The sequence below is a fragment of the Dioscorea cayenensis genome, chromosome 15 (assembly GCF_009730915.1).
Source record: "Dioscorea cayenensis subsp. rotundata cultivar TDr96_F1 chromosome 15, TDr96_F1_v2_PseudoChromosome.rev07_lg8_w22 25.fasta, whole genome shotgun sequence".
Taxonomy (NCBI): Eukaryota; Viridiplantae; Streptophyta; class Magnoliopsida; order Dioscoreales; family Dioscoreaceae; genus Dioscorea; species Dioscorea cayenensis.
In genome coordinates, this window is record NC_052485.1 from 5,457,396 (window position 1) to 5,480,619 (window position 23,224).

General features: G+C 33.9%; 5 protein-coding genes across 7 annotated transcripts; 1 reads left to right on the forward strand and 4 right to left on the reverse strand.

The window, feature by feature from the left end:
- Window positions 1-254: 254 nt before the first annotated feature.
- LOC120278081 (blue copper protein 1a-like) lies at window positions 255-1,111 on the reverse strand. The gene is made up of 2 exons (XM_039284986.1): window positions 880-1,111; window positions 255-691 (listed from the first exon to the last, which is right to left on the reverse strand). Exons 1-2 carry the CDS (start codon window positions 1,046-1,048, stop codon window positions 411-413), a joined length of 450 nt encoding a protein of 149 aa, XP_039140920.1. The 5' UTR covers window positions 1,049-1,111; the 3' UTR covers window positions 255-410.
- Window positions 1,112-2,264: 1,153 nt separating this feature from the next.
- On the forward strand, window positions 2,265-3,558 carry LOC120276659 (blue copper protein 1a-like). Its single transcript, XM_039283326.1, has 2 exons — window positions 2,265-2,475; window positions 3,208-3,558. The coding sequence occupies exons 1-2, from the start codon at window positions 2,298-2,300 to the stop codon at window positions 3,483-3,485; spliced, it is 456 nt and encodes a 151-aa protein (XP_039139260.1). The 5' UTR covers window positions 2,265-2,297; the 3' UTR covers window positions 3,486-3,558.
- Window positions 3,559-4,846: 1,288 nt separating this feature from the next.
- Window positions 4,847-10,816, reverse strand: LOC120277252 (5-methyltetrahydropteroyltriglutamate--homocysteine methyltransferase 2-like). Of its 3 annotated transcripts, none has more exons than XM_039284012.1 (15): window positions 10,679-10,816; window positions 9,481-9,834; window positions 9,248-9,335; window positions 8,516-8,643; window positions 8,235-8,426; window positions 7,956-8,155; window positions 7,701-7,885; window positions 7,476-7,556; window positions 7,226-7,392; window positions 7,023-7,128; window positions 6,596-6,846; window positions 6,409-6,481; window positions 6,177-6,305; window positions 5,735-6,099; window positions 4,847-5,370 (listed from the first exon to the last, which is right to left on the reverse strand). In XM_039284012.1, the coding sequence occupies exons 2-15, from the start codon at window positions 9,828-9,830 to the stop codon at window positions 5,322-5,324; spliced, it is 2,364 nt and encodes a 787-aa protein (XP_039139946.1). In that variant the 5' UTR covers window positions 9,831-9,834; window positions 10,679-10,816; the 3' UTR covers window positions 4,847-5,321. The 3 variants fall into 3 exon arrangements, with proteins under 3 accessions (XP_039139946.1, XP_039139945.1, XP_039139944.1); XM_039284011.1 differs by lacking the exon at window positions 10,679-10,816 and adding an exon at window positions 10,560-10,672 and having other exon boundaries at window positions 4,847-5,365; XM_039284010.1 differs by lacking the exon at window positions 10,679-10,816 and adding an exon at window positions 10,560-10,672.
- A 587-nt stretch (window positions 10,817-11,403) lies between these two features.
- On the reverse strand, window positions 11,404-14,622 carry LOC120276876 (39S ribosomal protein L47, mitochondrial). The gene is made up of 4 exons (XM_039283610.1): window positions 14,510-14,622; window positions 13,508-13,693; window positions 12,763-12,920; window positions 11,404-11,668 (listed from the first exon to the last, which is right to left on the reverse strand). Exons 2-4 carry the CDS (start codon window positions 13,674-13,676, stop codon window positions 11,561-11,563), a joined length of 435 nt encoding a protein of 144 aa, XP_039139544.1. The 5' UTR covers window positions 13,677-13,693; window positions 14,510-14,622; the 3' UTR covers window positions 11,404-11,560.
- Window positions 14,623-16,133: 1,511 nt separating this feature from the next.
- Window positions 16,134-21,445, reverse strand: LOC120277306 (5-methyltetrahydropteroyltriglutamate--homocysteine methyltransferase 2). The gene is made up of 14 exons (XM_039284094.1): window positions 21,361-21,445; window positions 20,103-20,456; window positions 19,872-19,959; window positions 19,113-19,240; window positions 18,837-19,028; window positions 18,555-18,757; window positions 18,319-18,482; window positions 18,024-18,104; window positions 17,777-17,943; window positions 17,575-17,680; window positions 17,191-17,441; window positions 17,037-17,109; window positions 16,838-16,966; window positions 16,134-16,743 (listed from the first exon to the last, which is right to left on the reverse strand). The coding sequence occupies exons 2-14, from the start codon at window positions 20,450-20,452 to the stop codon at window positions 16,375-16,377; spliced, it is 2,301 nt and encodes a 766-aa protein (XP_039140028.1). The 5' UTR covers window positions 20,453-20,456; window positions 21,361-21,445; the 3' UTR covers window positions 16,134-16,374.
- Between the last annotated feature and the right edge of the window lie 1,779 nt (window positions 21,446-23,224).

Sequence of the window (23,224 nt, forward strand, 5' to 3'; positions counted from 1 at the left end):
TAAACATTTATTAGTATCATGTAAAAAATATTAAAAATAGCTTTTATTTATTTATTTATATTGACTATAAGAGGTCAAATTCAAATTGTAATTCAACTTTTTTAGAATTAAGTTATTCAACATTATAAGATAAACAAAATCATGCATTGTAGGATTTGAACCTATCTGCAACATCAGGTTTTAAAGAAATGTTTGTGTTTTCATACTAAAAAGAAATAAGTTATTATAAAAATAACAAAAATCTATCACAGAGATTACTCTAAATATTCATTTATTTCTTTTTTTTCTTATTAATAAAATATTTATGACAATACATACTATAATATACAAGATCACCATATATATATATATATATATTTATATAAAGGAGTTGATCTTGACCATATAATTTAATTACATGGTGATCATAATTAATTAAGCAAATGAAAGTGCTCAGGTGAAGGTGAAGGCTCTTGAGTAACATTAATATTGGTGATGGCCGGAAGAACATCTATCACAAGCCTTTGTCCTAATAAGCAATGGTTACCATTATCTTTTCCACAGATGTAAAACTTATACCCCTCACTTAACAGTATGATGATTTCTTCACCGGAAGTCACTGGTGGCTCTGCCTCCGAAAACGCCTCGCAAGCTAAAAATTCCGCCGGAGTTACCTCTATTACATCATACTTGCCAACTTCGTACTTGAACACTGCATGCAATTAATATCATTTAATCTATTCATGCATCACGTTTGGCTTTGATATATACAAAAATATTATTCATGATGAACAACATAATATTATTCATATGATACATGCACTGCTTCTAGGAAAAACTTATCAAGCTAAACCAAGATAAATATATATATATATATATATATATAAATGATACACTTACCAAGAATGTCTCCAACCCTGAACTCTTTATCACTAGTCCATGCTTGATAATCAAAGTTCTCTGTCCAACCATTATCCTCTCCAACAATGTACTCAATTGCATGAATGGTTGTGGGGAGTAGTGCCATGGCTATGAAGACAAAGGTGGCAAACATTTGCTTGGAATCCATATATATATAATAATCTAATATGAACTTAATTTGTTTGTTGGTTCAATATATATATACACACACATCCACCTCCAAATGCTTAATCTATTTATATAGTTCTTTAAAGATATATCTTTAATTATAAATAATAAGAAAGACAAAAGAGAAGAAATAGAAATGGTTCACGTATGTTTTGTTAGCAAAACTGCCGGCCATCTCTTCAAGGTTCAATATGAATGAGTCTCAATCTCATTTGCATGAACTTAGCGTATAGAAATAATTTTGAATAAAGTATAAGAAAAATTTTTTAAAAAAATTGATTTGAATAATTCTGATACGGTTGAGAACCAATTAGAAAAAGAAACTAAAAAATTAATTCCATTTAATCTTTGAAAAAGTATTTTTTTTGAAGATATACAAAGACTATAAGAAGATTTTCATTGATTTTTTTAAAACATACAAAAAGGAAAAGTAATCAGAACAACTAAGCATAGGATAATTATATATAATTTACAATTGTATAATATTATTATAATACCATTTCTTTGCCAGTCTTCCAGAGATTTGGGTTTTCTTTCTCATTTCACTTGATAAGGTTGAATAATAATATTCATCATCTACATTTTCCTTTTTTAAATTAAACTCAAAAAATCAATAAGATTTAAATAACAAAATACCTAGTTATTTAAAAATACCTACTTTAATTTTCTTTTGTACTTGGTGTTCTCTGTTACCTTCTCTCTTTTTCTAATAAATCCGTGGTTTATCCACTTTATTCAAAAAAAAATAATTTGATTATTTTATTTCATTCTCATCATCACTCCATTAAAACTATTAAAACTATTAGACATACATGACAAATTTAGAAAATCTAAACAACCAATTATGTATATTAATTTTTTACCCATTTTATTCCCAAAAAAATCAATTTGAATTCATAAACTAACCAACCTTAAGAGATATATATATATATATATATATATATATATATCCAAGCGAGTCCACAATGCAGAGAAAACATGAACCTAGTTCCATTTATCAACTTTTAATTTAATTCTTTCTTGTGATCTTGTTCTTTTCCCTTTGTCATTTCTTCTGATGTTTAATGACTCATCACGTCTTCTCTTTGCCGGCTTTTTTTTATTAAACGAAGTTAATCGATTAAAACTTTTATTTTAAAAATATTATATATATTAAATATAATTAATTAAAGACAAATACTCCTTTACATCTTGTGAGAAGCAATCAAAGCAAAAAAAGTTCTTCAACGATGTCTTATGAACATGATCTTAATCACCTACTAATCGCTATTGTTGTCAGTATTGTCATCCTTCCGTTCCTTGCCAAGGCAACTGATCATCAAGTCGGAGGAGATTACGGTTGGGGTTTGGACGGAAACTACAAAGTGTGGGCTCAAAGCCAAGAATTTTATGTCGGTGACACACTTGGTGAGTTTGATCTATATATTACTAGTTTGCATTGTATGTATTGCTATTTTATGTTAAATGAGTTCAATTTAATCTATATATATATAGTTAGCTAGCTAATTAATATTGTTTCATGAATAATATATTTCACTTTGTAAAAAAAAAAATATATATACAAATTTAGCATTATTATCTCTAATACTTTTCATCAAAATGTCCTCATTTTTATTCTTTGTGGATCATTTTATGATAATAAATCAATTTAGAATTATCATCTCTAATATAGTCTACTAATCACTTCCTCTCTCTCTCTCTCTCTATAAGTTTTATTAAATAAAGAAAATTCAAAATAAACTCAATCAAATCTAAAACTCTAGTTATAGAACAAGAAACTCATATATACATACATATATATGCACAATTCAACAAACATATATACTCATTTAAACTAAGCCAAAAAAACAATACTGAATATAAACTATTTAAAGTACACCATGTAATATAAAGACTATTCTAATATAATATAAATCCATAAAATAACATTCAAAAATGTATTTAATGCTACTGATATGTGTGTATACATTCAAACCAAAAGAATAAAAATAAAAACAATATTGAATATAACTTCTTTGAAATGATAATGAAATTTATATAAAGACTGTTATAATATAATTTAGATGCATAAAATAACATCCTAATATATATACACACACATACTATTGAAATTGATAACATGATGTACTACTTTCGTAGTCTTCAAATACCGGATGGGTGATCACAATGTGATGAAAGTGAATGAGAGTGACTATGAAACATGTACGGCGCCACCGGGCGCCGCCGCCTTGTTCTCCGGTGATGATGTGGTGGAGCTCACAACTCCGGGGAACAAACTGGTACATCTGCGGGATGCCGGGCCACTGCACCGCCGCCAACCAGAAGCTTGCCATTACTGTGCTTCCAAGCTCACCACCATCTTCCTTTCAAGCTCCTCCACCAAATTATTCTTCCTTTTCTTGCATTCCAATGTATAGTAATTTTCATATTGTTCTTGTATTTGCCACATTGGTTATGTTGATTGTGTAGTAATTAAATAGTAATACTCTTGTTTGGTCATCTTTGTGGGTAAATATTTGAGAGTTAATTTGATCCTTTGGTTTGCTATTAATTACTTGACATTAATTGTTGATGAACAATATACTGTAAAATTTGCTTCATATATAATTTATTGAATTAAGCATAGAAGAAAATAGAAGAGTTTAATTCTATTGTGGTGTATATTTTTATGGGGCATGATGCTTATTTGATTTTTGGTTTTTTTAAATAATATTTGTTTAAGATGATTAGGATTCGATTTATACTCCTGATTTGTCCCCAATTGTTTTTAAATATTTATTGGAATGACATTAAAATAGTGCAATATAATCCATTAATAATAAATCATGAAGTGAAAAAAAGGGACAAAAATGATTGAACATGCAATTTAAAGAAAATAAATAAATTTTGGTCTCTGGATCAAATTAAAGTCTAAGCATTTTCTTGAATCACTAAACATGCCTTACGGAAATCACATGGTTCAAACTATTTCATTAAGGTTGTGTTCAGGGGTGGATTAACTTTTTTTTTTAATTTATATAAAAAAAATATTTTTAAGTCAAAATTGGACAAAATTTTGCTTTAATTAATATTAATTAAAATTAAAACATTTTAAAAATTATAATTCTGATTTTGCAATAACAATCCATTTATGTTAATAATTATATATTTTAAAAAACTAATTGCTTGTTATGAATATTATAAACGGATACCTACTGTAGCTATATCACTGTAGCAAAAGACATTATTGTAGCAACTTCTAGATATTACAGCGGTAGTAGCATGCTGATCTTGATAGCGAGTGACAATCATTGCTTATTATGCCAGGGAGTATTTTTGGACCGTCGGATCAAATCGATCCTGGCCGTTCATTCAACTTTTAAAAGAGTTGAATGAACGGCCAGGAACAATTTGATCCGACGGTCCAAAATACCCTAGTGAAATGAATAATGATTGTCACCGCTTCATGATAAATCTAGAAGTTGCTAATATATTTACCAAAGAATGCATTTGTTTACAATATTAATCATAAATAACTGTTGAATAAATACCAAAACTGTTTGTAATTAGCATCTCATCAGTCATCAAAGTTTGATTGGTTCCAAACAAGGCAGACTATAAAGAAACAAACTATAATTTGATTTTGTCAAACAATGGGATTAGTTACTAATCATATGGAAAATTCCAAATAGCTCAAGACAAGAACTAGTTCAAACGCTTGTAATGCAATGCCATGCAATGCAACACCATCCTTGTTAATTGTGAAGCAAAACCAAACACCAAATGACCAAAAACGATGAACCCTAAAAATACAATCAGATTCAACTCAATATTAAACTTTTTTTCCTTTTTTCCCTGAACCTTTGCTGTCCGGCCGGCCGGCCTGCCTGCCTTGAGATCTCTATTCAAAACTCAGATATAAATAGAGACCTTTGTATCAAAACTTAACATTAAACAACATAGATAAGAGAACTTCAATGGCTTCAAACCAAGCATTGTTTTTAATACTAGTGGCCATAGTTATAGTCATTGCAGTGCCTGGTGGAGCACAAACAAGTGAGGCTCCAGCTCTGCTTCCATGGCCTGTCCCTGCTTCTAGTCCTACGGCACCAGTTACATGGACTGCTCCAGCACCAGCGCAAGCTCCTTGGTTGGGTGTTGCACCGAGTCCCCGGGTCGTGCAAGCTCCTTGGTCGAGTGTTGCACCAAGTCACTCGGCAGTGCCAGCAATTGTGAAGGGGGTGAGCAACGCACCTGCACCTGCACCTGCAACTTCACCGGCTGTTTCTCCATCTGCCAGCGCTCCAAGCCCTGCTAACTGGGCTAGGAAACTATTGTCGGAAAACTGATTTATTTTTTGGTGAACCTACTTATCTACCTACCTACTGAGTACTTACGATTATAATCTGAGACTCTGTTTGTTCTTGTCTTCGAAATAAATGATGTTGAATTTCTAAAGAAAGAAATGTATGAACTATGATTCTTCATGCATTCAAGTGAGATCCAAATACTGGCTAATTAACAGATTTTTTTTTTAAACATACATGTACTCTAATAAGAGTGCATAAGCAGAAAACTGGAAACACAATAATTTAAGAGAATTGTTTCTAATCATATAATTTCAGTATGAAAGGTAGAAGCTAAGAATTTAGCAAAAATTGATAAGAGAATTAGGGGCTTGGCTTACTTGGTGCTGGCAACCTGCTTGCGAAGGAGCTTGGCAGCAGAAACCATGTTGGCAAGGGCAGGCTTGACCTCGGCATACTTTCGTGTCTTAAGACCACAGTCAGGGTTGACCCATAGAATGTCAGCCTCGAGCACGGCAAGCATTTTGTTGACGCGATCAACAATTTCCTCCGTGGATGGGATCCTTGGTGAGTGGATGTCATAGACACCAGGTCCAATACCGGCACAATACTTGACTCCCTCACGGAACACTGATAAAAGCTTCTCATCAGAACGGGAGTTCTCAAGGGTGATTACATCCGCATCCATGTCGATGATTGAGTGGATGATGTCGTTGAAATTTGAGTAGCACATGTGGGTGTGAATCTGAATGAGAAATCGAGTTTTTTATTATTTAAGTTCTGAAGCTATGGATTTGCCAAACAAGTGAAGAAAAAAAAGACCTGAGTTGTATCTTTCACGCCGCAGTTGGTGATTCTGAAGGAGCGGACTGCCCAATCCAAGTAGTAAGCCTGCTCGGATTTACGAAGAGGCAAGCCTTCCCGAAGAGCAGCCTCATCGATTTGGATAATCTTAGCATAAACATATCATGTAAAGGTCAGAGGTTACGGAAGGAAAATGCGGAAGTTTCAGTTGTCGTACACGAGAACTTTGTAAGAACTGTGAATAACTCACATGAATACCAGCAGCTTCCAAGTCTGCCACTTCTTTCTTGATTGCAAGAGCAATCTGATAACAGGTCTCAGATCTGGGAACAAGTATGTTAAGATAAAATGCCAAAAAGGAGAAAAACAAAAAAATAAAAAATAAAAAATTTACTTCGGAGTTTGTAGCAGAGAGGAAGTTCAAATTGTGAGCACACCTTGGTTGGTCATTTCTGACAAAAGACCAGTTGAGGATGGTGACTGGACCAGTCAACATTGCCTTCATTGGGCGGGAAGTCATACTCTGAGCCATCGAGGACCAGAAAACCGTCATGGCCTTGGGGCGGCTAACATCACCATAGATGATTGGCGGCTTAACACATCGTGACCCATAAGATTGGACCCAACCATTAGCTGTGAATGCAAAGCCGGAGAGCTGCTCCCCAAAATACTCAACCATGTCATTCCTCTGAGAAAACAAATTATTAAACTATTCAGACGATCAAGTAGATGAATTGATCACATTAAATCTAAAGAATCTTGAGGACATTGCAGGTAATTTAAAGCATTAAACTCTTCAGCATAATAGTTTGTTCAGGCCAAATACATCTTTTAGAATAAAAGATCTTTGCAAATTAAGCTCACCTCTGGCTCTCCATGTACAAGGACATCAATATCAAGTTCTTCCTGTAGCTTGACAACTTTATTGATCTCTTCTTGGATGGCATCCACATAGTCATCTTCTGATATCCTGCAACAGAACAAAATCATTGAAAATTAAACTATCAGAGGAATGAGAGCGTTAAACATCAGATCAGAAAATCATGCATCTATCCGGAAACACCAACTTGTTTGCTTTATATTCACGTCGGACTCTGCGGAGGTCCAATGTCTGAGGGAAAGACCCAGTAGTAGTGGTAGGCAGAATTGGAAGGTTTAGTTTCTTTTGTTGTGCATTTAATCTGGCACTAACAGCAGTAGCTCGCCGATGGTCAGAGCCCTTTAAAGCAGCAGCCTGAACAAAAAACCACACCGTGCAAATTGGTAAGAAAGGCACTTATGTAACATCACAGCTACATGAGATTTTCAAATACAAACAGCTTTCTGGACTTCCTCATTGGTAACCCTAGGAGATGACTTCCTTGAATCCTGAGCAGCATTACTGTTTACAAAGAAACCCTGAACAAACACAAACACAGAGGGAGAAAGAAAGAGAGATCAAGAGAGAGACGGTTAAAATTCCGCTAACTGAATCACGATGCAGTGAAAAATGACGAGGGGTGTAAAGTTCAAGTGAGGGATTGACTAAATTTATTTTATTACATTGGTTATCAGCATATCTCCCTCATCCATGCCACCAGCCAGTGACTTAGCCAGAACATTGACTTCCACAACTTTTTGGGCAGCAAAAGCCAACCACAATTTGATTTCACTGTCCAACTTTGTCTCATTTATCAGATCAACAGCAGTATGCATGAGTGAGCAGGATGTGGAAACCACAAGCAAGTCTGTCAAACAAAGTCCATCAGCATACATAACATATATTGCAGTACAAAACATAAACAAAAGCATAAATACCTTTGCCAACAATAGCCTCAAGTTCTTTGAGAGTGCTGAGAGAGGAATCAAGATCATTGGCCCAAATATTCCTCCCATCAACAACTCCAGCAAAAAGATACTTGCCAGAAGGAAAACCACTTTTAATCAGGTCAAGGGTCTTGGTTCCACGAACAAAATCAAAGCCAAAACCAGATATACAATTCAAGGAAGTGATGGTCCTGGATTAAGAAGAAAAATTACAATCCACAAAATAATTAAATAAATAATGTTCGCCAGACGAGTATGTGAAACACTAACTTGTATGTCTCTGCAGGAACATCTGCAAAGTAACTCTCAATAAGAACATTTAACCCCAACATTGATGATTGCAGCTCTGTATATGCTTCAGTGAATGCCTGCAGCTGATGGGAGTCAAGATCCAACACGAGGGTTGGTTCATCAAACTGAATCCAGGATGCACCAGTTGCCTTCAACTCGGCAATAACTTCCCTGTATATAAACAAGTTGTCAGTTTAAATGAGCAAGAAACAGGCATTGCATAAATTAGTAATAGCCTAGAAGCATGCTGAGTTCCTTACTTATAAACAGCCAGCACTTTCCCCAGCAGAGAAAGAAGAGAGAAGGATTTCTCTACTCCTTTAGCAGGTTTTGACAACAACAAATAAGAGACAGGTCCTATAAGTACTGGAACTGTATCAATTCCAAGCTGCATCAGCATATGAGGAAAAGAGAAATAAGTTGAAGATATTTAATATATCATACAACAAGCAGGAGGCTTTGCACTGCAGCATTAAAATACATATTCAACCAAGAAGCAAACCAAGATATTGATAACTAGCTAGTAATATTGAGCTGCAAATATCAAAACTTCATAGGCTTTGTAGTTTGGCTGATAAACCATAGCTAGCATGGATATGTATGCAAGCAGCATTCTGCTTGGCATGAAATTCTGGTTAGCTCAATGTAGCAAGCCATGTTGCGAGCAATAACAGGAAGTCTAGCTCATTTACTTAGTAAAATTGTAAAAAATCCTGTAGTTTGACATCTTGCATTGGCATGAATTCAGCAAAAGTCATTTGGCATAACAAAAGCAATCACAACAATGAGTAGAATAGTTGGTCAATTGATGGCAGATACTCACAAGCCTCCCAGTTGCCAAAACATGATATTAACATGATGGACATCAATTTATTTTTCTAGACCACGTATTAGTTAAACTATAAAAGTTCAAGCAATATTAGAAAGGCATATTTGACACCAAGGGGAAAGTTTTATGTTTGAACATTCTTTGATTGTGTTCAGATCCAAACCGCTTTTGCCTCTTTGTACTCAGACACCGCTTTGTGGGAAGAGTATGTGAATTTGGTGTCAGGACCCAACTCAGGCACAATGAAATGACTGGGAAATGACACACAAAACAGAAAAGAATGGCATCCACGAGTTGAAGGCCAACAAAAATTAAATTATAAAAAAAATATATCGAAGTTTAATTAAACAAAATTAAATCTTTTGGATGCTTAAAAGTAAAGAGTCAGACACTTACTAATTGGTATCAAACCACTTGGTCATCTCCATAGCAGGCACAGAGACATTTCCTCTGGCCATAGAGAAGTAAGTGTCAAATCCAATCTCTCCACCAGTCCAACCATATCTCATGGGAACAGCACCAAGCATTGCTGTTGTGTCAAGCACTTGATCATAGTAGGAGAAGGTGTTGCTGGGGATGTACTTGATCCCAGCGTCTGCCATTTGCTTCCAAATGGAAGACCGGAGATCTGCAGCAACCTTCTGCAAGTCCTTGGCACTGCTCTTCCCATCCCAAAAAGATTCCAATGCAAATTTGAGCTCTCTTTTTGGTCCTATGCGAGGATACCCAACAATATGTGATGCCATATTTCTGTTCATGCCAATGTAAAAAAACATCAAATATTCTCAAAATAATGATACATGCAAGGAGTATAACAGATGCAACAAAATCAAATTGTGTTTATAAATTACAGATATCACTAACTCACAAAGACAAAGAAACACATTATTTACTTCAAAATAATACTATAAATCAGCAGACCAGAGGTATCTCCACAAGATTTAGTGTTTCACTTTCTCTAATCATAATAAAAGCCATAAGATAGATTGATAAAGAAATAACAATAATATAAATTTGAAGATTCAAACAGAAAGTTAGAATTGACTTTTCTCTGATCTACACTTAAATAGCCAAACTAATACTGAGAGATAGCATAGAATACATCCCAAGAGAAAATACCAAACCGATAGATAACAAAAAAAAAAGATGGGATCTTTACCATAAGAAACCAGTAAATTTTCAAACAGACAACTTCAAGAGAAAGTCAAACAAAAATTTCAGTACACTGAACTACAGAAAAAGAAAGAGTCGTTTCAGCGAAAGCAACCAAACCGTCAGCAAATACTCAATCACAGAATCAAAGCTTCAGCTCTACAAGAGAAACGGATCAAAAACTCAAAAACACTCCAAACCCTAGATTTAAACAGTCAAAATCTCTAGCTCAAACCACGTGATCCAAACTATTGAACCCAATCAAAGCAACAAGAAATCAAGCACAGTTCAAGAAACTAGCGCATGAAAAACGGTAAACAAACCGTGAAAAGACGCAATACAATGAGCAGGGCGAAACAACGGAAAGACGAGAACTTTGGCAAATGGAAGAGGTGACAAAGCGAGCGAAAGAGAAGGCCATGAATGCAATGAAAGAGCGCACCTTCGCAGTGGAGGAGAAGACCGAGATAAAGAGAAGCCAGTGAAAGGCGCGAAGCGAAAGGAAAGGAGGACCTTTTGGACGAGATTTTTGGTTTCGAAGCTTGCGGAGAGGATCTCAGAAGAACTAGAAATGGATTTATTTTTTTGACCCTGAAAAATCCAATAATTATTTGTACATAGATTTATATATTTTTTTATTTTTTAAGATTTACTCCAGAGATTTTCATTATTGCTTGCTATCCAATACATTGGACCAATATTCTACTAGATTTTTTTAATTATTTTTTATCGGACCATGTTTAGGATGTGCGTTGTTTGATTTATGAAGAATAATTTTTTTAAAAAAATCAGAAATAATTTTTAAAAGATCAAGGGTTTTTAAGAGTGATTTGCTGTGTATTTTAAAAAGGAAAAAGATAATATATAAGAAAGACTCCTAAAGTTACCACGGTAGATAAACACATATGTATTTATTTTGGCCTCTAAAATATAAATAATATGTTTATTTTGACAATATATTTCTTTTAGCCCATTTGAGAAATCCACATATTTAAGTCATCTAGAATAACATATAAATAATTTTTAAAAATACAACATATTTATTGTTGATTCTTGATATATATATATATAATATATCACTTTCTCTATTTCACAGTTTGGCCACAAGAAATCATAATGTGATGAAAAACAGTTCAGTGAAATGCCTGCTAAGAAGGATAATAATAATAATAACAACAACAACAACTCAGAATCTTTATAATCCAAAGCTTCCAAGCATATCATAAAGTCAGAATACTGTCAATGTATCAACACAGACCACAAGAACTATATTTCAAAGTCATTCCCATGAAAATGGTGAAAAGAACTTATCAGAAGGAAAACATCATAGAGCATTGATCATCCTCTTCATTTCTGCTGACCTTCTTGGATCCGGTTCTGCAATCGCTCGCTCGGTTAATACGTGCTTGATTCGGCACATTGATTTCCGCACCTGCAAATGATAAGAACATCATCATTGATATCATCAGGTAGTCTCTGATGATGTTGCCGGAAATTTACATCCAAAAAACCTTTTAACAGTTATGTCCATCAAAAAATCAGATATAGAAGTTCATCATTGTAAGAGAACTTCAATCTGTGACAAATCACACCATTCAATCTTGTTTATGCTTCTTCTAAGAAAATTGTCGCAAATAAAACAAATAAAACTATGTGGGATGGGAGCATGCTGTGTGTTTAACAATTAATGCTAAGCTCCAAAAAAAAAACCAACTTCCTTTAATAAAATAGAGGGTTAACTCTGCAGGCATAAAGTTCAAAATGCTAGGTTTGTTAGACTAAATGCCAGCTTTGTAGAACTAGCACACAATTAGATTTTTATGGTCTGAATCGTCTGATCAATGACATAGAATCAAGTTTCACAAGCACAATAGTAGCCAAAAAAAAAAAATTCATTCGATTCATGGAATACATAAAGCACATAATAATAACAACAATAATATTTAAGGGGCACAAAATAAGGGTACCTGTCATATCATGCTATTTATTAATTTGTTTGTGAACAAATGCTTAATACTACACAGATCTCATATCTATAGTCAGGTGGCCTCAAATTTTGTAATCCAACTGCTTATCATGTCATCCTGCTAATCTCCAAGAATCTTTCAGTTTAGTGGTACTTAAGGTACTAAATGACCAGAATATAAATACCACGCTTATCCCATTTTATGCTTTTCCCCTTCTCACATTTCTACACCAATATAAAACAATGCATTTGTTTTTAAGGCTAAGTTAGGATTGAGGGGAAATATAGGAAAAGAAAGATAACAAAATAAAAAGAAAAAAAATACTTTATCAATTCATTTCTTTAATATTCATATCCATCTGAAAGTCTTTGTGCAACAAATTCTCTCTCGTCCTCAATCCAAACAGACAAACAGAGCTTAAATGACCCAGCTTTCTCTCAAGTGTGATACCAATTTATTTGGTTCCATGACTATATTGTATGAAAATCACAAGGTATTATGTCAAAATAGCACAATGCATAAACTAAAATATAAGGCTGCACTGAACAGTAAAACAAACCTTAGGAATCCGTTCTGGATTTGGAAAGCGCAGGTTCTCAGCCTGGAGCATCTGCCTCTGTGTCATGAGCATGTTCTTTTCCTTCAGTAGAACATACCACAGCTTCTGAAGGTCATCCCAGGATTTTAGACGCAACTCAGAAGCCTTCCAACCGCGGCCTGAAAAATGATGAAACAATAAAACGGAACTCTCCATATAGCCCTTCGGATAATCAATTGAGATTAATAGGTTTTACACATCTTGCTTAAATACTGTTTAATGATATTCATTCAACCATAATATGCTGGATAAAGAAATGGCAAACAAACATATAATTATGAGGATCAGAGTCGGGTAAGCATCTGAAGGACATCCAACCATCACAAGCTAACTTTCCTGTGATTCGAATATGGGAATTTATCATTTGGTCTAACATATTCCATAAAACGCAACAACATGGAACCACCAATAGCCCATAAAAAAGCAGCAATCTAGAAAGAACCACCCGTGAAGGCTTATTCATCATTGGCGTAATATCATGCCCAAACTTCCAATAAAGACCATCTCAACTCCTAGTCGACTAAGCAGAAAGTATGATATACGAGCAAGCTCAAGATTTCATTTAAAGTGCTCATTCTTGATAGATGACTCATTTCTTTACCCAACTGCAACCTTTTCCCCTCAAATAATTAACTTCGGACAACCATACTAACACAGTAATACTCTCACAAGCAATTTCAAAAAAAAAAAAGCATGCAGGTTGTACCATATACAATGGGCTTTTCTTCATCTCCGCTCCTATCCACCTCAAAGAACTCTTCAAGAGGATTGCGAGCTGTCTTCACTGTAGCAGAAGCAGCAGCAGCAGCAGAAGTAGAAGCCTCTGTTTTTGCTGCTGTGCACAAAGTTCGTCCAAAAAGCCGTGTCACAAACATGGTAAAATATCAGGTACCTGAAAGCATTGTAGACATTCTTCTCACATGCCGCCATACATTTACTAAATGTTCAAATTATCACTAAACCAAGAGAATTAGCAAGTTAAAAAAAACCTGAAAATGCAAGGAATCAAGAATCAAGAACCAATTTGACTTGAAAATATAGAATTAGCAAGAATCAAAGACAATTTCAGCAAGGACAGAAATATACAAAAGTAAATGATTTCATTGAAAAAAACTAGATAGTTGCAAGCATACTTCAACCATTCTTCTAAAATAGTGGCATACATCTTACTAAATGTTCAACTAATCATCAAATCCAAGGAAATTTAATGCAAAAAATACTACAAAAATGCATGCCGGATAAGATAAAATTATACAAAAGGGCAAGAATTTCATTAAAAAAATAACAGATAAATGACAAAATGAGAAATTTAAGTTAACCCTTAAAACATTTCAAACATTCTCCTCACATGGTGGTATGCATTACTAACTCTTCAAATCATCAACAAACCAACACATCTAGTGCAAAAGATACTACAAAAATGCAAGGACCCAAAATCAGAAGCCATTTTGACTGCAAAATAGAGAATCAATAAGAATCAACACACGCAACTTTAGCAAGAATCGGATATGTACCAAAACAAAAACATGAATTTCGTTGAATAAAAACCAAAAAAATGAAAAATTTTAAGTCAAATCTTAAGAGTATGCCCAAAAAAAAAAAAAAGTCTCCCATAACTCCTGAGGCCCAAAAATCAAATGCAATTAACCAAATCCCCAACGCCTCATGCACCACAAAAATGAACAGTATGAGAGATGGAGAAGCCCACCTGGATTCTGGAGACTGGAGGAGATATCACGGGATCTTCAACGCCGGCGGTCGGAGAACCGGAGGAGAAGCAGAGGTGAAAAACCCTAGGGCAGGGTTTTGTGGGTGAGCATGAAGAGAGTTATTTACAGATAGACCCCTCAATTTAATTATATTGCCCAAACATTTTAGAAGAATCACTGAACTAGGGGGCAAATCATAAATTAGCATATTTTAATTTTATATCTATATATCTATGCATGTTGTTAGATAAAAACCAAAATCTAAGGACAAACGTAAATCAGTTGTTGGATTTACAAGTATTAGATCAACATTAGTGATGCATACTCAATTATCATGGTTAAATCTCATTTACACTTAAAAATAAATATAAATAAACAACAATCCCACTTAATTTATTTCAGTAAAAAAAGCAATGAGATGTATATAACTGTTTATATACTATTTATTTCTCGACGTATATATATATATATATATATTGTTCAAGATTTTAACCATCATTCTAAATTTAAAATTTAATAAAAAAAATTTCTCAAAACATAAATGCAAATATATGTTAAATACTAATTTTTATAAATATTATTAAGAAAATTCTAATAATAAATTAATTTTTTTATAAAAGTGAAAACCACCGTCACATAAATAGGCAAATATGGAATATACCACTTATAATGATATCACAACTTCTAAAAAATTATTATATAGAATGGGTTAATACACGAGACAATGACAGATGAATAATATTATACAATATATTGTACTGAGATCAAAAAGGTTTCAATCTTTGGACTGACGATTCATCATTTTAATAACTATCAGTGATTTAAAAAAAAAATCATTACTATGGATGATTAGATGAATTACAAAAGAATGCTTCATAAAAAAATTATAATAATAATAACAGAAGAATGCTAATTGTATCTCATCTTATGTTTTTAAATATCACATGCAAAAAAGGAATTTTTGGAGTAAATTAACCATCAGTCGTTCCAATAAAGCTTTACTTTGTTAAAAACCCTTTGTACTGTGGCACTAAGATAAGAAAAATATTTAATCAAACAGCTAGCCAACATTTGCTTTAGTCCTCAAATTATAAAAAATATTTATTTTTATGCCTCAAATAAACAAATTTGTTTTAGCCAATAGAAATACCTGGATATACTTATCAAATAGAACAAAATTGATAATTTTTTTAAAAAAACCACCATCGCAATAACTAAGCAGTTAAACCGCTTGTTTTTTTATGAGAAATATCAAGATTTCTTCCAAAGCATAATTGAAATATAATAATAAAATGTGTGCATTTGAAAATGGCTTATCCATATTATAAAAATTAAAAATAATTAAATAATTTTAAAAAAATGCAAGCTAAAAGACGAAAATCCACTAGACCTCTTTTTTCGTTTTAATTTTATTTAAGGTCTTCAATCCACTGATTTTCTACAAATCACGAGTTCTAAATCAGTCTGAGATAAATAATAAAAGGCCTACGATAAGGTAGATTTCTCCCATAAATGTTTTTTACATACACAAAAAATTTAAACTCATAGTCAAACACCAAACATCTACTTCTTAAGCCAACCTGTAGATCTTTTCAATCTTTCTTTACTTCTGAGAGAGCTGGCTGAATCCAAAAGGTGAATAGAAGTTTTTTTCCCAGCATTTCAACTGATTGAAGTACATAGAAACAACTGATACAAACCACAACAAACCTCAAGCCTCAGAATGAAGGAAAAGAAAAAATTGCTGAAAAGCAGTGACACTTTGATGTTCCTGATCATTAGCTCAACAAGCATAACACAAATACAACTCATTCTATAACTAAAAGATGCATAATAATCAGAATATAGAACTTATTCTCAATTCTCATTTAGCACTAGCAAGCTGCTTGCGAAGAATTTTCGCTGCAGAAACCATGTTAGTGAGAGCAGGTTTCACTTCAGGATACTTTCGGGTCTTCAGACCGCAATCGGGATTGACCCACAGAATGTTTGTCTCTAGCACAGCGAGCATTTTGTTTATACGGTCAGCGATCTCTTCTGTGGATGGAATTCTCGGAGAATGAATGTCGTAAACGCCAGGTCCAATGCCAGCACCATACTTCACTCCCTCACGGAACACAGAGAGAAGTTTCTCATCGGAGCGGGAATTCTCAATAGTAATCACATCAGCGTCCATGTCGATGATCGAGTGAATGATATCGTTGAAGTGGGAGTAGCACATGTGAGTGTGAATCTGTAAGTCATTAGATGAATTTCAAAATTTAATTCTCTAGAACTAGAAATATTTGTGTTGATAGCTGAGAAGTATAAGAATTTGAGAGAGAGACCTGAGTAGTGTCCTTAACACCGCAGTTGGTGATCCTGAAGGAATGAACAGCCCAATCCAAGTAGAAAGCTTGCTCTGACTTGTGAAGCGGCAAGCCTTCTCGGAGAGCTGCTTCATCGATTTGGATAACCTGTACACAACAAACAAAATTAAGATGATCTGTTTGAGGTAATGTGATTTGAATACGTTTAATTGCTCACCTGGATGCCTGCAGCTTCCAAATCTTCGACTTCGGTCTTGATTGCGAGAGCAATTTGATAGCATGTCTCATATCTAGCGACAAACATATGAGTCAAATAGATTCAAATATAGAAAAACTTTCAGGAATGAAGCACAATGTGTAGATGAAATCACCTCGGCTGGTCATTTCTGACGAAAGACCAGTTGAGAATGGTGACCGGACCAGTCAGCATTCCCTTCATTGGGCGGGAAGTCATACTCTGGGCCATTGAAGACCAGAACACAGTCATGGCTTTCGGACGGCTAACATCACCAAAGATGATTGGTGGCTTAACACACCGTGATCCATATGATTGCACCCAACCATTAACTGTGAATGCAAAGCCAGAGAGTTGTTCCCCAAAGTACTCAACCATGTCATTCCTCTGAAGAATAAGTATATCCAAGAAGTTTTGGCAAATCGTTAATAAGTAGAGTTCAGATAATTGCTGAATCATGTGATCAAACAAACACAATGTCAAAGCGACAGTAAAATTCATCTTCATAAATTAAGCTCACCTCAGGCTCTCCATGAACCAGGACATCAATATCAAGTTCTTCCTGCAGCTTGACAACTTTGCTGATTTCTGCCTTCATGGCATTCACATACTCCTCTTCAGAGATCCTGCGACCAAATAAAATCAGTAAAAAATGATGAGGAAGAGAATAAGTCATAGCATTGTCTTGTAATATTGCATGAATAAGTCTGAAGAGCACTGACTTCTTGGCCTTGTATTCACGGCGCACTCTCCTGACATCCATTGTCTGTGGGAATGAACCAATGGTGGTTGTAGGAAGAACTGGGAGGTTCAGCTTCTTTTGTTGTGCATCTAATCTGGCACTAACATTAGTAGCCCGGCGATGATCAGAGCCCTTCAAACCAGCAGCCTAGATACAAGAACATAGTGCGGAATAAGATATATTGACTTTGAAAGCAGAAATACGAAAGAAATATATCAAGAACTTACAGCTTTCTGAACCTCCTGGTTAGTAACTCTAGGGGATGACTTTCTTGAAGCCTGAGCAGAAGCATTGCTTTGGAAGAAAGCCTAATGAAAATACCAAACATTAATTTAAGCGCAAATTAGAACTTTTACTATTGTGTATGCATTATACACCAGAGCAAAAAAGATGAGTATAATTGTATAAATTTGAAGTTGATGAAGAAGCTTGTCATGTGGAATCAATTAAAATGTCTAAAATGAGGGGAAAACTAAGATTTAATAGCTCGTAGCACAAGGTAGAGTTTTGAAGGCATAGTACCTGATCCTTGTGACCAGCCAATGCCCTGGCCAGTGCATTCACTTCAACAATTTTCTGAGCGGCAAAAGCCAACCATGATTTAATTTCATCATCCAACTTTGTTTCATTTACCAGATCAACAGCAGTGTGCATAAGTGAGCAGGAGGTTGAGACCACAAGCTTGTCTGTTAAAAAAACATCATTAGCTCATCTAAAATGAAATGAATGTTTTTCCATGTAAAAGAAAGTGACATTACCTTTTCCTACAACAGACTCAAGGGACTCAAGAGTGCTGAGAGAGGAAGCAAGATCATTGGCCCAAATGTTCCTCCCATCAACAACTCCAGCGAAAAGAAACTTGCCAGAAGGGAAGCCCTTACTTTTGATCAAGTCGAGGGTCTTAGTCCCACGTACAAGATCAAAACCAAAACCACAGATGCCCTTCAAGGCAATGATTGTCCTGCAATAGAAGGAAAAAGAAATGGTTTGTAAGCAAGAATATATCAGGGCTCAAAAAATAAACATGAGATCCCACTAACTTGTATGCCTCTGCAGGAACATCAGCAAAGTAGGTCTCAATAAGAACATTCAGACCAGAAAATGATGATTCTAATTCAGAGTACGCCTCTGTAAATGCCTGAAGTTGGTGAGAGTCAAGATCCATCACAAGAGTAGGCTCATCAAATTGAATCCATGAGGCACCGGCAGCCTTCAACTCAGCAATAACTTCCCTGTGCATGATTAACATGTTATACCAACACAACAAAAACAATTATTACTACAAAATATGAATACACGTGCAATCAAATCCTCACTTGTAAACTGCCAAAACTTTTCCCAGCAGTGAGAGAAGAGCAAATGACTTTTCTACTCCTTTAGCAGGTTTTGAGAGCAACAAGTACGACACAGGCCCAATGAGCACAGGAACTGTATTGATGCCAAGCTGCAGAGAAATGGGGCACATAAACAATACGCAAATAATTTCCAAAGAATCAACTATGTGAATCAGCTTCGTAGCTTGAGCAAAGGATTTATCAGGCAGTAGTGAGGATGATTGCCAAATAACAAGTAAAAAGTTTGCAATACTCAACAACGAAAAAAAATTTATGACACTCAACATAGAATATGTAGATAGATTTTGGGACTGAGTTTACAAATCCAAGTGTTGCCTAATTCAATTGAATGTTTTGTCTGCACATTACTAGGACATGCTACAATTAACAAATAACATATAGTTTCCTCAACTTTGCTTATCAGTATAGCATCTAACTGTCATTGCAGTAATGAATCCCAAAACTATAATTATAACTAAGAACATCAACAGGTAACAAATAAACTTGCTAGATGTCAATCTACATTTATTTTTTAACAGATTATAAATCGTAGTACAGGTTTAAGTTGCATTACATACATGACGATTCATAAAGCCATCACAAAGGTTCCGAAATGCAGATAAAAACAGAGAGACATTATATAGCAAGAAGAGGATGATGTCTCAAGTCAAACAAGACTATAGTATGTTATTGTGTAAACCATCAAACTGAATTAAGGTAACTGCTGGTTCAGATCCATACCGCTTTTGCCTCTTTGTACTCTGACACTGCCTTATGGGAAGAGTAGGAGAACTTTGTGTCTGGACCCAGTTCAGGGACAATGAAATGGCTGGAAAATAAATAGTAAAACAGGAAATTAGTCAGGAACCAACAAGGAAAATATCAACAAACATACAAAGTTAAACAAAGTTGGACAAAACAAAAGAAAACATTCAACATTCAAGATGCTCAAGGCAAGGTAAGTTAGCTTACTAGTTGGTGTCAAACCACTTGGTCATCTCCATAGCAGGCAATGAAGCATTTCCTCTGGCCATAGAGAAATAGGTATCAAATCCAATTTCACCACCAGTCCATCCATATCTAGTGGGAACAGCACCGAGCATTGCTGTTGTGTCAAGCACTTGATCATAGTATGAAAAAGTGTTGCTAGGAATGTATTTGATCCCAGCATTAGCCATTTGCTTCCAAATGGAAGACCTGAGATCTGCAGCAACCTTCTGCAGATCTTCAGCACTGCTCTTCCCATCCCAAAAGGATTCCAGAGCAAACTTGAGTTCCCTCTTGGGCCCCATACGAGGATATCCAACAATGTGTGATGCCATCTTTCTGGTTATGCAGACAAAACCATATTTCAAAATTCCAGAAACAGATACCATTACTGACAAATTTAAAAAACAAAATTAAATTAAATTTGATCCACCACGCATTAAGCCAACTATAAAGCACAATAACGAAATGGACCTTACATTGCTTTGGAAAAAGAAAAACACAAAATCACAGCGAAGCACAGCAGAAATTAAATTTTCAAATTTAATCAGCTTATATTTTCATGGAAAGGCAGTTCAATTCTATTCAAATCTGGGAATTAAAAACCCTCCTAGACAAAATGTCATTCCAACAGTGCACAAAGGAGAGACTTAATTGGTCAAAAACTACATAGTAAAAGATGAAAATTCATGTCCATTCCCAATTCAATTATATCAACAGAACATGAGAAAATCATATAACTGATTCAGAAACAATCAATTTTATCTAAGATCACTGAAACATGTAATAAAATAGTGGGAAAACTAGCACCTTTTCTACTAAGATGAATAAATCTTCAAGAGAACACACTCAACTTCCAAACAGATAAATAGAAAAACTTGAACTGATTGAAAAGTCACTGTATTTTATTCCAATTCACTTTTAGAACTCCTAATAATCTGAAGCTCTAATGTTAAACCCTGGCCCCCAGATCTGAAGCTCCACAACTACTCCAGATCAGGTCCAACGACAACGAATTCGAAACCACCAGCCCAACACACTCAAAAGCAAGATATCAACAAGAGAAAAAAAAACTATAAAACAACTCCAAACTATTCCAAAAAGCTAAATCTTTGCAGCAAAGCACTGATAAACTGAGATGAAAAACAGTGAACTATATAGATTCGTAGAGAAGAGAGAGGAAAGGAGAGAAAGATGAGGACTTTCAGAGGAGGAGAAGAGATCTCGGACGGAAAGTGAGAACCTTTCTGGCGGAGAAGGACGCGGTCGCAACGAGATGCGAAGGCTCCGGCGAGAGAAGTGGCCCGCGAGGAAGAGAGTCTCGAAAGAGGCGCGAATTGTTTGGGAACGTCGAGGGGGTATTTATAAAGTGTCTTTATTGACTTATTTAGTTATTTTGCATCCAAGTCCTTACAAAAATCTTTAATTTTAATTAACTCAAATCTTTTTTTAAAAAATAATAATAATATAAATAAATATATTTATTAATTTTTAAAATATTTGTTTTAATAAATATCTGTTACAGGGTTCACAAATAACTAAAAAATAAGATGAACTAATATTTAGTTATTATTTAATTTTTTTAATATATATATTATATTGATATTGAGAGAAAATTAATAATTTTTTAAGATGAATATTGTTCATAAAAACTATTTTTTTCTTTTTTTCTTCAATTTATAGCATCAAAAGTGACATGAAAACCAAAAATTAAATTAAATAAATAAAATCAAGGAAGATGGAGGAAGTGGTTGAGTTGGTGAAATGGAACTATATGTATGGAAGTAGTTGGTGGGAAAGAGTTGTATGTTGGAGTTTAATATTCTAATTGGAATAAATAATTAATCCAAATTGATAATTTTGTATTTTCAAACACTTATAAATTCAATTATAAGAAACGACTAGTTTAAAAAACTATCTTAGTCAAAGAAATGGTCTATAAAAATATTTATGTCATCGTTAATCAAGTTTGCGACATATTCTCAAAATTCAATATATATATATATATATATATCCCAAAAAAAAAAAAACTTTAGAGCTACTCCAAAATAAAAGTATTATATTCTTAGTTACATACATAAGTCAATAAAACTAACTATTTAAAAATAAATAAGGGAAAATTGTTTTATACATTTATAAAACTGAATAATTCCTAACATAAATCTACAAAACATCTCCACTTGTTTATATAAAAAAATCGCAAATTTTATCAAAATATCAATTAATATTTTTATTGTTTTTTTCCTTTTCTATAATAAATGAAGAAGAGAATATAGTAAATATTAGTATAATTTTTTAATAATTTTTTTTACTTAAATTTTAGTATATATACAAATAAGAATCATCTTACAATGTATAAGTAAATATATATATATATATATATATATATATTTATTTTCAAAAGAGTAAAAATAAATAAATAATAGAAAATCCACCACCAACTTTGATAGATCCCTGTTATCTAACACCCTTCAAATGAGTTCTTTTGAGAGACAATAGAGAATCCACTAATTCAAAATCAATGGAAAACAAGCACCATCACTACTTACTATAGTTGGAGACTTTTAATTAGACCTTTGTAAGAGCAATCAACAAATGGAATGCTTGTCTTTAAGTTAGGTGTTCCTAACCAACGAGTAGGTGAGCTAAAGATGGAGCGTGTGTCATGTTGCTACATATGCAATCTCTCGTTATTCTCTTTAATTATAAAATTTCATTACAATCTCCATGCCATATAATTAACTAAATAAATAAATAAATAAATATTCTTTTTTATCACATATATAGAATAAGTTGATCGAAATTCATATTACTAAATATGTAATATATATATATATATATAAGAGGTTACATTTCGTTTTGGAAATGACTCTTCTATAATTATTCGAGAGTGAATCAAAACTATTCTGATTTTTTAAAATGTTTATGATTTTAAAAAATATAAACTAATTTTTTGGTATAAAAGGTGGATTCATATAATCTAAATTATTAGTTAATTCAATGCTTGAATTTGATTAGCTTTTTATTATGTCTCAACTGTATGTGAGTCAAGTGTCTTAACTTTTGGATTATCTTGCTAAAAGATAGTTAATATCGTTGTTGAATGC

Coding starts and splice junctions, on each gene's coding strand:
- LOC120276659 (XM_039283326.1), top strand. CDS start 2,298: ATGTCTTATGAACATGATCTTAATCACCTACTAATCGCTATTGTTGTC. Junction 2,476..3,207: donor TTATGTCGGTGACACACTTG/GTGAGTTTGATC, acceptor CTACTTTCGTAG/TCTTCAAATACCGGATGGGT.
- LOC120278081 (XM_039284986.1), bottom strand. CDS start 1,048: ATGGATTCCAAGCAAATGTTTGCCACCTTTGTCTTCATAGCCATGGCA. Junction 692..879: donor CAGGGTTGGAGACATTCTTG/GTAAGTGTATCA, acceptor AATTGCATGCAG/TGTTCAAGTACGAAGTTGGC.
- LOC120277306 (XM_039284094.1), bottom strand. CDS start 20,452: ATGGCATCACACATTGTTGGATATCCTCGTATGGGGCCCAAGAGGGAA. Junction 18,758..18,836: donor GTTCCTGCAGAGGCATACAA/GTTAGTGGGATC, acceptor CTTCTATTGCAG/GACAATCATTGCCTTGAAGG. Junction 18,483..18,554: donor TGAGTCTGTTGTAGGAAAAG/GTAATGTCACTT, acceptor TTTTTTTAACAG/ACAAGCTTGTGGTCTCAACC.
- LOC120277252 (XM_039284010.1), bottom strand. CDS start 10,657: ATGGCCTTCTCTTTCGCTCGCTTTGTCACCTCTTCCATTTGCCAAAGT. Junction 8,156..8,234: donor GTTCCTGCAGAGACATACAA/GTTAGTGTTTCA, acceptor TTCTTAATCCAG/GACCATCACTTCCTTGAATT. Junction 7,557..7,700: donor GAGATATGCTGATAACCAAT/GTAATAAAATAA, acceptor GTGTTTGTTCAG/GGTTTCTTTGTAAACAGTAA.
- LOC120276876 (XM_039283610.1), bottom strand. CDS start 13,676: ATGTTTGTGACACGGCTTTTTGGACGAACTTTGTGCACAGCAGCAAAA. Junction 12,921..13,507: donor AGAAAAGCCCATTGTATATG/GTACAACCTGCA, acceptor ATCATTTTTCAG/GCCGCGGTTGGAAGGCTTCT. Junction 11,669..12,762: donor ATCCAGAACGGATTCCTAAG/GTTTGTTTTACT, acceptor TATCATTTGCAG/GTGCGGAAATCAATGTGCCG.